The 16,707-nt window shown below is 39.7% G+C and overlaps 1 protein-coding gene across 4 annotated transcripts in view; it reads right to left on the bottom strand.

Moving 5' to 3' along the window:
- Positions 1–16,707, bottom strand: part of LOC140190969 (CSC1-like protein 2) — a 205,201-nt gene that overhangs the window by 100,624 nt on the left and 87,870 nt on the right. For 3 of the 4 annotated variants that reach the window (XM_072247993.1, XM_072247986.1, XM_072248012.1), the window contains exons 4-5: positions 14,649–14,708; positions 11,161–11,251 (exon numbers count right to left, since the gene is read on the bottom strand). In XM_072247993.1, coding sequence (XP_072104094.1) covers positions 11,161–11,251; positions 14,649–14,708 — 151 coding nt within the window. The remainder of the gene's footprint in view (positions 1–11,160; positions 11,252–14,648; positions 14,709–16,707) is intronic. The other variant, XM_072248002.1, reaches the window with a different exon arrangement.

Here is a 16,707-nt window from a genome sequence, read left to right as displayed (position 1 = left end):
AGGGGTGAACTTGAGGGTGGGTGTCCATCACGGGATTAACAATGCTCTAACGCTCTGAGATGGCCACCTGCTTCTGACGGGGATGATGAAACTATGGGGCAGAGTGATAGCATCAGTTAAGATAAGGTATACTTCACCCTTCAAGTGGGATTTATAGTCTTGGGAAGGGTGGCGCACAGTGGAGGAAGGGACCAAAGCCCTTCACCAGAGGGCCTTGGACATAGGTGCATACGATGGTGGTGGTGATTTATCAGAGGGTCATACGTTAACCCTGACGTAGTGGGTATGTCTGCAGAGGTTATACTAGCCTGCGGACTGAACACCACAGTCTTGTGTCTTTCGAGGGGTGAAATGCAGACGGAAGTGTCAAACTTAACCGCTCATCAAAAGACTCTTTCCCCATTGTAAGAAGCATTACAGACCCTCCCACCAGTTGTCATGTAGCCGGCAGTTTAAATCTAGCACGCGGAAACCACTTGCCCTCATTTTGCGCACTGGGTTCCCATGGGCAGCTGGTGCCGTGGGAACAGCAAAGAGTGGAGGTGTGCTGCAGTAAAGAGGGTCTGGGCAACCACTTTAGATAGTATTTTCTACTGTGTGTAGGCTTAGTGTCTGTTTTGAGTTGCCTCTTTGGGTGCTCAGCTTGGACAAGTTTGCAACCAAGCGTAACTTAGAGGGTTTACTGAATGATTAGTGTCTGTCTTGTCCTGTAAATAAATAGCAAACTTACATATTGGTAGTGATGCTTTCTGTCCCTACTCATTGAACCTGATTTCACTCAGCAGTACTCACGCATTTTCTGTTTCTATTTAGAAAGACATATTCTGATCAGTGTCAGAATGGCTTCATGAAGGGGATGATAAATTTTACAGCACTCCAAAGCATTTACTGTGTCTATTTCCTCCTGTCCCCACTCACTTTGCTTTTATATTTGATTCACCATTTTCTACTCTCATTGCTTCTCCATTCCTCTCTCTTATGGCTGATTCCATGATTCCCCAAGTTTGCAGGTGCTCTTGCACTCACCCTAGCTGCAGAGAAGTATATTTAAACTCAGAGGTTTTTTGTGGCTGTTACTGTTGAGCTTCTGTTCAATGGTGACCTTAATTGTTTCTTTCAGGATCACAATGAGCCCCTGTTAAAAAGTCATAGAGCACCACAACACAGAAATAGGCCCTTCAGCCCATCTAGTCTATGCCGAACTCTTGTTTTGCCTAGTCCCATCGACTTGCACTTGGACTCTATCCTTCCATACCCACCAACCCATGAACCTGAAACCACTTCTGCTGGCACACTCTCACCATCCTCTGGTGAAGTTGTCCCCACCAGATTTCCCTTAAACATTTTACCTTTCACCCTTAACCTATGAACCCTAGTTCTAGTCTCACCCAAACTCAGTGGAAAACCTGCTTGCATTTATCCTATGTATTCCCTTCATAATTTTGTATACCTCCGTCAAATATCTGCTCATTCTCTTACACTTCAGGGAATAAAGTCCTATCTTATTCAACCTTTGCATAAAACTCAGGTCCTCAAGTCCTAGCAACATCTTTGCAAATTTTCTCTGTATGCTTTCAATTTATTGATATTCCTGTATGTATGTAACCGGAACTGCACACAATACACTAAATATGGCCTCACCAACATCTTATACAACTTCAACATAACATCCCAATTCCTTTTACTTATAAAGGACAACGTGCCAAAAACTCTCTTTACGACCTTACTTACCTGTGACACCACTTCCAAGGAATTATGGAAGCGTATTTCCAGATCCCTCTGTTTTAATCATTACCCTACCATTCATTGTGCAAGTCCTATCTTGTGCAATACCCAACACTTAAATTCTATCTACCATTTTTCAGCCGATTTTTCCAGCTGGTCCAGATCCCGCTGCAAGCTTTGATAGCCTTCCTTGCGGTCCACTATGCCCCCAATCTTGATGTGTCTGCAAATCTGCTGATGCAGTTTATCACATTGTTATCCAAGTCAATAACATAGATAACAAACAACAACATGCAGCACTGATCCCTGCGGCACACCATAGTCACAGGCCTCCAGTCAGTGAGGCAACCATTTAATACCACTCTCTGGTTTCTTCTGCGTAGCCAATGTTGAATCCAATTTACTACTTCATCCTGAATGTCAAGTGATTGAACTCTCTGGACCAGTCTCTCATGCAGGACTTTCTCAAAGGATCCTTGGTTCAGTGATTGATGAATGGTATTTATTCTAAGCACCCAGGAATCAACAAATTGCCTGCTATATTCCATTACTTCAGAAGGCAAATTTGAAAAAAAAAATCAAAATTAGTGGAAAATGAAAGTAACTGTAAAGGCCTCTGTCACAGGACATCAGTACGACTTTACAATAACAATTTAATATGGGTTTTTCGTATTTCTTGAGGATACGCTCCCAGCTTTTGCTCTGTAGTTGCCAACATGGAGTGCACTGTCAGTAAATTGTAGTAAAGAAGGTTGATTGGCTAGCAGACATTTCAGAATCCTCACCAGTGATGTTAATATAAAGGGATCAAATATAAACTGGTTAGGTTCCCAGGAATAATGAACATGATAGCTTCTTTCCTTTAATGATCGCTTCTCTTAAAACTACTAACTTTCAAAAAAAGGAAGTGAACATGCACTTCGAAAGATTACAGGCCTATGGGGAAGAACTTCTGGAGGAAAATAGGCACAATATAGCTCAACTGTAGGTAGAGCACTTTAGCCTTAAAAGGTGAACGAGAAACAACACTGGGGGAGTTAATCAAATGACCATTAACAACAGCAAATGTACACTAACATTACATGGCAAGTTAAATCAATTGTTCTGTGATTAGGCTAGGGTTAAACAGATTGATTGTTGGGCTTGTTCGGGTGCAAGGGCCTGTTTTGGGCTGTATCCCTAAGTAAACAATGTTGCACTATTTCATAAGATCATGAGAGGTAGGAGCAGAGTTAGGCCATTCGGCACATCAAGTCTGCTCTGCCATTCCATCATGAATGATTTATTATATCTCTCAACCCCATTCGTCTGCCTTCTCCCTGTAATTTTTCATACCATTACTAATCAAGAACCTATTAAGCACCACTTTAAATATACCCAATTACATGGCCTCCATACACTTCTTTACACCATATTCCATTGCCACTTCTTTATCCATTCTACCAATCTGTCCAAGTCCTCCTGCAGACTCTCCGCTTCCTCATCACTACCTGCCCCTCCACCTATTTTTGTATCGTCTCCAAATTTGGCCACAAAACCATCAATTCTGTCATCCAGATTACTGACACATAACATGAAAAGAAGCAATCCCAACACCGACCCCTGTAGAACACCATTAATCATCAGCAGCCAACCAGAAAAGGCCCGCTTTATTCTGATTCTTTGCCTCCTGCCAGTCAGCCAATCTTCTGCCCATACTAATATATTTCCTCTAATACCAAGGGCTTTTATAAGACCACAAGACACAAGATATAGGAGCAGAATTAGGCCATTTGGACCATCGAGTCTGCTCCACCATTTCATCATGGCTGATCCAATTTTCCTCTCAGCCCCAATCTCCTGCCTTCTCTATGTATCCCATCATAGTCTGACCAATCAAGAATCTAACAACCTCTGCCTTAATTATACATAATGACTTGGCCTCCACAGCCACCTGTGGCAAAGAATTTCACAGATTCACCACTCTCTGGCAGAAGAATTTCCTCCTCGTCTACATGCTATAAGGACACCCGTCTATTCTGAGGCTGTGTCCTCTGGTCTTGGACTCTCCTACCACAGAAAACATCCTCTCCGCATCCACTCTATCAAGGCTTCTCACTATTCGATAGGTTTCAATGAGGTCACCCCTCATTCTTGTGAATTCCAGTGAATACGGGCCCAGACCCATCAAATGCTCTTCATATGACAAGCCATTCAATCCTGGAATCATTTTCCTGAACCTCCTTTGAACACTGTCCAGTTTCAGCACATCCTTTCTAAGATAAGTGACCCAAACCTGCTCACAACACTCCAAGTGAGGCCTTACCAGTGCTTTAAAAAGTCTCAACATTACGTCCTTGCTTTTATATTCTAATCCTTTTGAAATTAATGCTAACACTGAACTTGCCTTCCTCACCACAGACTCAATCTGCAAATTAACCTTTAGGGAATCCTACACAAGGACTTACAAGTCCCTTTGTGCCTCAGTTATTTTGTATTTTCTCTCCATTTAGAAAGTAATCAACCTCTTTCCTTCTACCAAAGGACATGACCATACACTTCCCGACACTGTATTCCAACTGCCATTTCTTTGCCCATTCTCCTAATTTGTCCATACACTTCCCGACACTGTATTCCATCTGCCATTTCTTTGCCCATTCTCCTAATTTGTTCAAGTTCTTCTGTAGCCTCGCTACTTCCTCAAAGCTACCTGTTCCTCCACTTATCATCGTACTGTCTGCAAACTTTGCAACAAAGCCATCAATTCCATCATCCAAGTCATTGACGTAAATGTAAAAAGAAGCAGCCCCAACACAGACCCCTGTGGAATACCACTAGACACAAGCAGTCAACCAGTAAAGCTCTTTAGTCTCACTTTTTGCCCCTGCAAATAAGCCATTGCTTTATCCATGGTCGTATTTTTCCAGTTAAACCATGGACTCGTAGCTTGTTCAGCAGTCTAATGTGTGGCATCTTGTCAAAGGGCTTCTGAAAATCCAAGTACACAACATCAACCATCTCCTTTGTCTATCTTGCTTGTTACTTCTTCAAAGAATTCAAACAGATTTGTCAGGCAAGCATTTCCCTTGAGGAAACCATGTTGACTTTGGTCTATTTTATCACTTGCCTCCAAGTATCCTGAGACCTGATCCTTAACAATTGACTCCAACATCTTCCCAACCACTGAGATCAGACTAAATGGCCTATAGTTTCCTTTCTTCTGCCTCTCTCCCTTCTTGGAGTGAGATTTGCAATTTTCCTGTCTTCTGAAATCATTCTAGAATCTGCTGATTCTTGAAAGATCATTATTAATGCTTCCACAATCTCTTCAGCCACCTCATTCAGACCCTTGGTTGTACATCATCTGGTCCAGGTGATTTATCTACCTTCAGATCTTTCAGTTTCCCAAGAATCTCTTCTCTAGTTATGGTAATTTCACACTTATCTTGTTAAGCAGCCCAAGGTGTGGCACCTTGATAAAGGCCTTCTGAAAATGCAAGTAAAAACATCCATATTTCAAAACTTGAAAGGACAGAATAAATAGCAAAAATCTTTGTAATCATTCAAAATATAGTTACATTATACAAGCAGGATGAAAACTACTCATTATTTGGATGGGCAAGCCAAGAGGGCTTAGGAGAATCCTTCATGTGCTTCTACCCTGCAAAGTGAATGATTAATCATAGCCACAGTTCCAATCAACAAGATCCAAAACCTGGGCTTCTAATTCCCTCTGCAACTGGATCCTGATTTCCTCACTGGAAGATCACAGCCTGTGCAGATCAGAATTATCAACTCCTCCTCACTGACAATCATCACTAATGAAATTCAAAATGTGTCCTTAGCCTGCTGCTTTGTTCTCTTTACATCCACAGTCATGGGGCTAGGCACAGCTGAAGCGCAGTCTATAAACTTGCCGACAATACGACCACAGTTGGCAGAATTTCAGATCATGACAAGGTAGTGTACTGGGGCAAGATACATCAGCTAGTTGAGCAGTGTCGCAGAAACAACCTTGCACTTAACTTGATTAAGACCGAGGAATTGATTGTGGACTTCTGGAAGGGGAAGTCGAGGGAACATGCACCAGTCGTTATCGACGGATCAGAATTAGAAAAGGTGAGCAGTTTCAAGTTCCTGGGTGTCAACATCTGAGGATCTAGCTTGGGCCCAACATATTGATGCAATTACAAAGAAGGCATAACAGTGGCTATATTTCATTAGGAGCTTGAGGAGAATTGGTTTGTTACCAAAGACACTTGCAAATTTCTACATATGTACTGTGGTGAGCATTCTAGTGATTGTATCATTGTCTGATATGGAGGCCACTGCACAGAATTAGAAAAAGTTGCAAAAAGTTGTAAGCTCAGCCAGCTCCATCATCGGCACTAGCCTCCCCAACATCCAGGACACCATCAGAAGGCAGCATCTATCATTAGTGACCCGCATCATCAGGACATACCCTCTTATCATTATTACCATCAAGAAGTGGTATAGGAGCTTGAAGACTCAACATTTCAGGAACAAAATCTTCCCCTCCACTAACAAATTTCTGTATGGACAATGAACCCATGAAGATTACCACAGTATCTTTTCCCCCCTCTCTTTTTACACTACTTCTATAACTTTTCAAAATCTATAATTATTGTAATTTAGCTTTAATTATTATGTATTACAATGTATTGCTGCCACTAAACAACAAATTTCACGACATGCCAGTGATATTAAATCCGATTCTGAACTACTAAATGACTTTCAAATGCTTGCCAATGTAGTCTAGTGGAGACACACTCATACTGCCCAGGATTAATGTGTTAGATGTTAAGATAAGACATAGTTATCATGACTCATACCATTTAACAGCTATCCAAATGGTATTGGACATTTGATGACTGGGTGCACGTAGAGTCTGTAATGAGGGTGTGACTCTCCAGTGATCTTTAATCTACATTGTCGGGCTACATTTAAAGCACAGAGCTTTCAAACAGATAATGTAGGAGAATCACTCATGATACAGGAAGATTACAACAAAACAGATTTACAAATAGCAGACAGTATTTGTAGAATCAAATCTGTTAATGGGCAGCAGGCCTTTTTGCCAATACCACTTCCAAGTAGTCTCTTTCCCCCCTCTTGCTTCCCATTTGTCAAAATACTTCAAATTTTTAATCCAACTGAAAACTGTGCTTTCCATTATCCTGATAGGCAGCAATTTCAAACCCTAACTATTAACACTATAACTGAACTATAACCCTAACATACAGCACACTGGCCTTCATCAGTCAGGGCATTGGGTATAGGAGTCAGAATTGTAAAATTTATAGGTTAGGTCACACTTGGAGAAGTCTGTGCAGCTTTGGTCATGTTTTTATAGTTAAAGGGCAAATAAAATTGAGGATGCCATCAGGACTAGAGGGCCTGAATTGTAGTGAAGAGGGCATCAAAGCGTATGGGGTGAAAGCAGAAGAGCGAGGATGACTGGAAGAATTGGATTAGCCTATGATTGAATGGTGGAGCAGACTTGATGGGCTGAATGGCCTGCTTCTGCTCCTATATCTTATGGTCTAGGTTGGCCAAGCTAGGTCTTTATTCCTTGGAACGTAGGAGAATGAGGGGCGAACTTACAGGAATTTGGGAGGCATATATAAGGTTGATGGTAACAGTATTTTCTCCAACCCGAGTAGGCAGGGGCATAGGTTAAGTGTACGGCAAAAGGTTTATAAGGGACCTGAAGGTAATGTTTTCCATGCTGAGGGTGGTGAGCATATGGAATGATCTGCCAAAGGAAGTGGTTGAGGCAAGTACAATAGTACCATTTAGGTATTATTTGGATTGATGCATGGAGGAGAGGGTTTGCTAAACGATTTAAATGGGTGTTCACTTCTATTTAAACCAACAGTGTCCTTGTACACTTCTACCAAGTCTATTACTGCCACATAAATGGAACAGCAGAAACTGGTACTCGCACTGTTAATCCCCATAAGGTCATTAGTGTTTGGATGGTTAGATGCCAAGGAATTAAAACTTTAAGGGAGAAAGGGGTTGGGATGGGAAGAGATTAAAATTCCCACAAAAGTACTGAAGATATTGTTCAATATAAAAACGTAAAAAAAGGACTTTACAGAATAGGAGGATGTCACTTAGCTCTGCCCTGGATTTCATGGCTGATCTGCCCTATACATTTCTTGTGTTCTGGTTCCCCTCAATTCTCCGATCTTTCAGATGTATTATTTCCTCTTTAAATACTCCCAAAACCCAATCATTTCCATTACTGAACAATGTAAATTTAAAGAAAAATATCCTGATTCCTTTAATGTTCTCTCCAAGAAGCATTCTACCCAATACTTAAGATTGATTAATAATACCTACATGATACTTAGATTAATCTTTGTACTCTTGGAAAACAAAATGTGATTGCAGATGGTGCATGTGATGACCTATGTTGATCTATAAAAGGAATCTAGACTTTTCATCAAGTAGCTATCATGCATTTGAGCCAAATAATGGAGTTCAATGACCCAGTAACACACCTCTATTATGGTTTGAAAAGAAAATTGTAACTAATGTTTTAGAATTACTGTGTTATTAAAATAGCTGACAGCATTTAGTCTTGTATCGAGGTCATTTCATGGAACAGGAGGCCGGGGAGGGCAGAATACTAATAGGTTATAAAGTCAGCGTCATGCAACACAGAAATAGGCCATTCAGCCCACCATGCTTACCACCAACTACCTACACTAACCCCATTTACCAACTTTCTATGCCTCGACAATTCAAGTGTGCGTCCAAACGCTTTGAATGTTGTGAGATTCCCTGCTTCCACCACTACATCAGTGCGCTTCCAGATCTGAACACCCTCCAACTGAAAAATAAAATTTTCCTCAGATCCCCTCTAAATCTCCTACACCTTACCATAAACCTACGTTTTGCAATTTTAGAAAACTTAGCTATGGGCAGAAGTTTCCTACTATCTACTTTATGTTTTGTGCACATCAGGTCCCTCTTCAAGGGAACAGACCTCAACCTATCTAATCTTTCCATCCAAGTGAATCTTCTGTGCACCTTCTCCAATGGATTCAAGAATAGAGGAGCGAATTTGCACTTGGAGTCAGTATGGGGGTGATACAAGTATTTTGCATCAGTATTCACTGAGGATATAGAGATTAGTGAGAACAGTGTGGGGCATGCTAATTTGCTAGGGCATTTTGAGATCAGGGAGGTGCAGGGTGTCTTGAAGAGGATTAAAGTGGTTTCGTCCCTAGGGCCTGATGGTATATATCCCAGGTTATCAAAAGGGGCAAGACAGAAGACTGCTCGGGCCTTGATCAAGATCTTTGTACCTTTATTAGCAACTGACAAGTCTCTGGGGAATGGAGAATATCCAATGTTGTTCCTCTGCTTGAGTAAAATAGGAATAAGCCATGAAACTATAGGTGAGTGAGCCTCATCAGAATGGTAGGGAAGCTATTAAAGAGAATTCTTAGGGAATGTGCACATTTGGAAAGGCATGGTCTGATTAGGGGCAGTCAACATGACTTGCAGGTCATGTCATAAAAAACTTGATCAAAAATTTTGAGGATGTGACAAAGCTGATGAGGGTAGGGCACCAAGATGTCAAATGGATGGACTTTTAAGACATTTGACAAGGTTCCTTTTGGTCACCTGATTCAGAAGATTAAAACACATTGCAACTTCAGGATTAACAATTGGTTTATCCATGGAAGACAGTAGTGGTAGAAGGGTGTGATTCTATCTGGAGGTCTGTGACCAATGGAGTTTCAAAGAGATTAGTACCAGCACCTCTGTTGTTTGCAATTATATACACATTACTATATGAAAATGTAGATTGTTGGGTCAGAACTTTTGCAGATGACAAAGAAGGAGAAGTTGTGGATAGTGAAGGTTTTAAAATGATATAGCAGAATACAAATCAGTTCCATACAAGGGTGGTAAAATAGCAGATGGAATTTAATTTGGGGAAGTGTCACATGTTGCACTTTGGGAAGTCAAATGTAAGATGAAAGCATAGAGTTAATGGCAGGACTATAAGAGCAGTGATGTAGAGGCATCTTGTGGCCCAAGTTCATAGAAAGAAAGAAAAAATGATTGGCTTTATTTGTCACAAGTACATTGAAACATACAGTGGAATGTGTCATTTGCGTCAAATCAAATTGAAGATTGTGCTGGACATCCTGTAAGTGTCACTGCACTTCTTGTGTCAACAAAGTATGTACACAATTTACTAACTCTAACCATACATCTTTGAAATGTGGGAGGAAGCTGAAACACCTGGAGGAAACCCACAGTCAAGGGGAGAAAATATAAACTCCTAACAACTGCAACGAGAACTAAATCCTGATATTACCACTGGCACTGTAATAACATTATACTAAATGCTATGCTACAGCGCCAATCTTTCAGCTCCCTGAAAGTGGTCACACAAGTAGATGGGGTGGTAAAGATTTTTGGCATACTTGTCTTCATTGGATGGGGCATCAGGTCTAAGAGCACAAGAGTGTACAAAGTAAGGAAGTCATGTTACAGCTGCTTTGAAATCTAATACTGTCATCCTGCAACATAATATCCTTAATTTGATTTTCAGCAGATCTCTATCCAATCTTGTCATTACTCCTCACTTTGTAAAGACAAACAGAAAATGAAAATTAAGGTATCCATGTGAGTACATTGTATACACCTTTCCTTAAATCATGCTCGCATAACATACAAGATTATCTCAGTAGAGTCTACTGAAATACTGGCCATCCCAACCTATTACTATAATATGCTATGTGCATTCAGAGAGTACAACAAAGGAACAAAGGTACGGAATGGAGACAGATAAGGTGAAAGAGCTTAAAGCAGAAGAGGCTTTGGAAAATGAGCTGCCATATGAATATCAGTGCCATTTCATGTAAAGCAGCCTCCTAACTTTTCCCTTCAGCACATTTGGCTTTACTTTAGAATTCCAGGCTAGTGATTAGACGTTTGGGAAATGCTGATCACGACATCAAAAATTCACTGCCTTTTCATTTTCTACTTCATCTGTGAGTCAGCGTTATTATACCATTTGAAAAAGTTAATGATTTTCAATGAATCGTTCTATAAATAATCTTAAAAGCAGAAGAAGATCTATTCTCTTTTCAATCAGCAGTATGCTAAATGCATTCATCAATTTTACTCAAATAACTTTCTAAACAAAGAGCAGTTGGAACCACTTGGTTCCAAACACATCACAAATACAACCTGGATGTAAGCAAACCAAACTCATTTTGGTCTTCTTCAAACATTTGATTAGTTAAGGCACTAACAAGGATCCTCAGTAAGACTATGGCCAATACAGCAAACCCCTTTGCTTTGTTAAAAACATGATAAACTGGCTGGAACAATGAACATCTTTGCAATAAAAGGAAAAATCCTTTGTTAAACTTCTCCAGACATTCAGGCAAAGTGACTCACATTGTCCCTCTGATCATAGTCAACCGAGCTCGACACTGAGGTCAGACGTTCGTATCTGTCATGGTTCTCCGAATGCAGAGCCGAGGCCACACTGAACGACAAAACAAAAGAGTACAGGCTATATCAGCACACAATCACTCTACTAATCCCAAGTAATCTAGTATCAGTGGCATTAAATCAGTGCAGAAGGCCTCACTGAAATGTCTGTATTTAACCACTATTTGCTTCAGTGCCATTTGTTAAATTTCAATGAGCGGAATTCAACAGCTTTGTCTATTTGCAAACAGTAATTTGCACTTTGTTCAGTAAACACACCTTAGAAATATATAATGGTGTATTTTCTGTTTTGGTATTGAAGTACATTTTGATTATGTAGTTTTAAAGATTTACTTGTTTTATCACCTCATTAGAAAGTGATGAACTACATCAAGAAATTCAGCAGTGTATTCTCTTCATTGGCCTAATTCATATATTAAACAAGTAAGGCCCACGGACACTTGAGATACTGCCACTTCAGCACAAAATTACTTTCCCAATCACCACCACCAACTCCAGTAGTTCATCTGCCAGCAGCATATACAACTTGTAAAAGAAGAGAAAGGTTAGATAGTGGTTAAGATTCCGATAGTCATGATTCTTTGCAAATAGTCAGAGTGAATGGAAAGAAAAGGTGATGTTCAGCTGGTCCTTCCTAACAAGATAAACAAGACACTCTGCATCTCAAGGCTTGGTAATATTGGAAGAATTGGCTACCATGTCTAGTAATTGAGAAATTCTTGATAACAGTCGTGTCTAAAAATACTAGGACGACTGTTAGATCATATTTAATTCCAGCAGATAATTTCCATTCCTTAAGCAGAGATTCCAATGTCTTATTGACCAAGGTGGCCATTAATATTTAATTGTTATATCCTGGGTCTGTGGTGGTACGCCCACCATTAAAATCAGTAGGATTGTTTTATGCCTTTCCAGGTCCTGGTATGCAATTCTTCATTGCAGTACCAAAGGACTGTTGCGACAGAGGTACTCTCTATCAGAGGATTCATTAAACTGTCAGCTTTTATGCAGTAGGACATAAACGTGGCTGGAAACAGGGTGGCCAATTATCTTTAACTCTGCTGTTGTGGAATCTTTTCCTTCATTGCCCTGCATTAAAAACAGTGGCTACATTTTCAATGTATTTAATTGGCTGTGAGGTGATTTAGGATGTCATCAGGACAATGATAAGATCTCACAAATGAGGACACTTCCTTTAATAATTTTCATGCTCATTGCAACCGGAACCAGGTCCTTTCCTCCCCAGGGAGAAACCAATGTTAATGGACTGATTTTGATGGAACAGCTGTGTCGTGTGATGCACCTGCCAAAAGTCAGGGTACCACAGAAAATCCTAAGGATAAACAATGGAACCCACCTATCTATATTTGAAGTGCAGCTATTTGTAAAGTCAGATGTTCATTCAGAACATAAAAAGGTATCTGAAGGATGGCTAATGTCCCACAACAGAATCTCAGTTAACCTATGAGATTTATAGTTTACAGTCAGTGACTGGAGGCCAACTGTTATGCACACAAAGCTTCTCAGTCTGATATGGAAATGATAGAACTGAGTTCCTCTCAAGCTGAATAGGAGCAGAAGTAAAACTGCCATTGTTCTGTTTTGGAGTAATGTTTACATGTATGGGGTATGGGCCTAGTTTGGATTGAAAAGGACTTGCATTTACATGTAATCTCAGTTTCAGGATTTCTGATGCAATCTGTAACAAAATTAATTTTCCCTCCAAAATTAAACAATAGAACAGAACTACAATTTGTACACAGCAACATGCCACAAACAGCACCAGAAACTGAGGTTTTGTTTGATGTTAGCTGAGGGCAAGTATCAAGCAGGGTGCTGGGCAAGTTTTTGGGTTCTTGTTTGAAAGTGGCATGTGACATCCATGGAAGGAGGATGGGCAGGGCCTGTTTCTTTTGAGAGATGGCACCTCCCCCCACCCCCCAGCAGTCTGCACTGAACTGCGAGGCCAGACAAGACATTGTGCTGAAGACTCTAGACTTGAATCCAGCACACAATCCAACTAAAGACGTGATAATGCCACCATTCAAACCAGATACAAAGTTTTAAGTATTGAACTAGGGCAACAGTGGGCTGGGATTTATATTCATCATGTGGGCATATTTTACTGCCGGAATATTGTACCCAGAAGACAAATGATTCTAATTTCTTAGCTGAGGCGGCTGCATAGAGCTAATTCAACCAATTCATGTTCAATAATTACATCTAGCCTTACTGTTAAATTGCAGGAAGTCCAAGTGAACATCATTGACTAAGATCATTTAACATGTTTCAATACCAGAAGGCCATGCAATGTTTGCACCATGTGAGAAACTTGAATTTAGCACACAAATCCAGGATTATTTAGTAAATTGAAAAACAAGCAGCGACTGAATAGATATTTCCAGTGGCAATGCTTGTATGGTCTAATAACAGCACAAAATCTGTTGTGCCGCTTTTATTGTCCTCCTTTCCCTCACTATTATTGGCCAGTCACAGCTTTGCTTCTCTTCCACCCACTGTATTTCTGATCTCTTCCACTATTTCCCTTAAGCTCAGCTTTTCTGCAAGACTTACCTCTTCTATTTATGGACAAAATAACCTTTCATCCCTCCTTCCAAAGCCTATTCTTAATCCACCCATCTTCTCTTGAATTGCATTCTACTCTATGCCCTTTAATTAGTCTGATTCCTGTGTCCCATCTATTTAACCAAATAATCAAGTGCTTCTGCCATCTTCTCTACAGCAATAAGTGTCAAAGAACTTCTCAATCATAAACCCAATCTTAATGCTCTCTTCTAAAGTGTCATCAGTGCGACATTTTCCCAAGCAGATCTTTTTCATAGCAAGCCTTGCTCACTACTCTTAACTTGAGTAACACAGTCCCATCTTGATACTAAATTTAAAAACCACACTTTTGTCTTTTAAGCAGGATTTAACTCACTTTTGTCTGACAACTCCCATATGTAACTTCTGAGCAGCATGTTCTTCTAGCAGGGTGTCTTTTGTACACTCAAATCTCTACAAACAGTGCCAGTAGAATAAGCTTCAGTTCTGCCTGGCATGGCTCTCTTCTAAAATCACTGCTTCTCTCGTCTTTGAAAATTTTCTCAAAAATTTATCAATTCCACTAGCTGTTTTCCTTAATTAATTCTTTCTTTGCCAGGCACATAAAATATTCCAATAGAAGCTGCATTTAGATTTGGACAATGGAGAAGCTTCTCACATGGGCAGCAGACAGCAAGCAGTGACAGAACATCAGCTATATTACAGAATCTATACAGTGTTCTTGCCAAAGAAATATTACACACAGGCAGCGCCTTTACTGAAGAAACATTAGTATCAATTCAACCCAGAGGGCATGTGAATGAAGGAAGTTGTTAATGCTACCATAAATCATGGGAGAGAGATCTAAAATGGTAAAATAAACATACTATTCCTGCTCTTCTGCTCGATGTTTTCCATGTCTCTTTCTAAAAATGCAAAAGAAAAACCTTAAAATACAAATTTAGAAATCCAACTTTACCTCAAATGAAAGCAGACAGTGGTGGCTTCTCTTGCCTTGTTATGCTCAAGACTGCTTGCAGAGACTTCAATTAATATCAATGAAAACCAGGAAAGCTGAGAAAATTGTAATAGGCCACAGAAAAACTGCTCCACAATAAAGATTGTGTGCCCAGCATATTATTCAGATCATCTGTTATATCAGGTTCATAGAATGAAGTAATACAACACAGGATTCTGCCCATCAAGAGTATACTAGTTTTTTTGGAAAGCCAACTACCGCCATAACTAAATGCTGATACTTTATAGCTATTGTTTCATGAACTGAAGTACTGGAAAACTGAGCAATTATCTGCTCAAATATGTTGCACATGGTTCTGAGCAATGCAGTTAGAAATTCAAATCAAAATACAAAATCTTTTCACCCACTGGAACTCCACACAAGTAAACCCAAATCACCAAATTAAATGCTGCAGTTACATAAATATTTTTGTTTGAAGAATCAAATGTTCAACTTTTTGACAACCTTAAATCAAACTGTCTTTTCCCTTGGGAATTCAACAGGTCATGTGGCTGAGGGGTGAAAATTGCAGGTAGGACAGCATGACTGACAAAGTTAACGGAGGAATCTGAAAGCTGCAAAGAGATAAGATATTTGACAATATAATGCTAATATGATCAGGCATCTTTTTGCAGTATTAAATCCAGCTGGTTGTTTACAAGTGTTGGAATTATTTGCTTTGATTGAACAAACTTAATGTTGGCGCATTAGTGCAAAGAGCAGAAATTTTTAAATAGGTGGGAGTGATGACTGTCTGGGACTGAAGAGTAGTCTGGTCTTTCAACATGGCCACATTACCTAGAAACTCCAAACTCCATTTTACTTGAAATGTTCCCATGACTTTAACTAAAACAGTAAAATTAAGCTATAATCTGCGCTCAAATTAAGCAGTATCTGGGCTCAGTCTAGTTTTGTTTCGGTTCTTATTACTTCAAAGTGTTAGTACAGGCGAATTATGAAAGAATGAATGCTATTTTATCTCAGCCATAAGGTGACAGGGCAAAGAGGTGAGCAGGGAGAGAAATATAACTTGATGCAATGTAGCTCAAAGAAATGGAATAATGTACCAATACACTGAAGGGTCACACAGACTGCAGAGAGTGTGAACTTGAATTATTACCACCCAGCAGATTTTTTTTAAAAATTCAAAAGTGGAAACAGGAAGAAAAGCCAATAGAATACAGTATTCATTGAAAAAACATTTCACCGGGAATTGAATTCCTTAGGTGTGCTGGTATAGCAGTTTGTGAGGATTGCTATAATATATGATTTATAAAGTATATCAATTCACATCAATTTTCACATAATTCTCATCACATTTTCTGTTACAACTATCACTTAGAAATAATAAAGTGGATCTGGTGGTAATTAAAAGAGCAATTTAAAATCGAGTACATCAATTTCATTTTACCTGTAAAATGCAATATGTAATCATTACTTTCACTCTGCTAGATGTGAAGAGTGAGATAATAATTTTTTTTATTCAGCTATCAGTTCTTTAGTTACTTGTACATCCATCTTTTACCAACAACGATGAAGAAACTTGTATAATTCTCTTGGTGAATAAACAAAGATTTACAACAACCCATTAAAACCCATTGCTATTGTAGAAAGGTAGAAAAAAAGCATTGAGCCCCAGAGCACAAAACAAAAGTATAAAATTGCAGACAGAATGCGAGAAATACACAGCAGACCATATTACACCTCTAGTCTTCTACTAACCTACCAGTTCTACAGTTAGGTGGCTATACTATCTCCCTGTGAGGATGCCATCCCTTTTTCTTTCTCCTCCCACCCCCCACAATTTTTCCTCCAGCATCTGTTTTCAAGATGAAATTTCTGCTTCAGGGCTCCTTAAATGTTCTCTTTCCAATAATGTTACTTCTCTGCCATTGTTGACAGAGTGCTCACATGCATTTCCTCTACGT

Source organism: Mobula birostris, chromosome 2 (genome assembly GCF_030028105.1).
Source record: "Mobula birostris isolate sMobBir1 chromosome 2, sMobBir1.hap1, whole genome shotgun sequence".
Lineage (NCBI taxonomy): Eukaryota > Metazoa > Chordata > Chondrichthyes > Myliobatiformes > Myliobatidae > Mobula > Mobula birostris.
The sequence above is the reverse complement of the archived record's forward strand: the minus strand, read 5'-3'. Positions and strand labels throughout refer to the sequence as shown.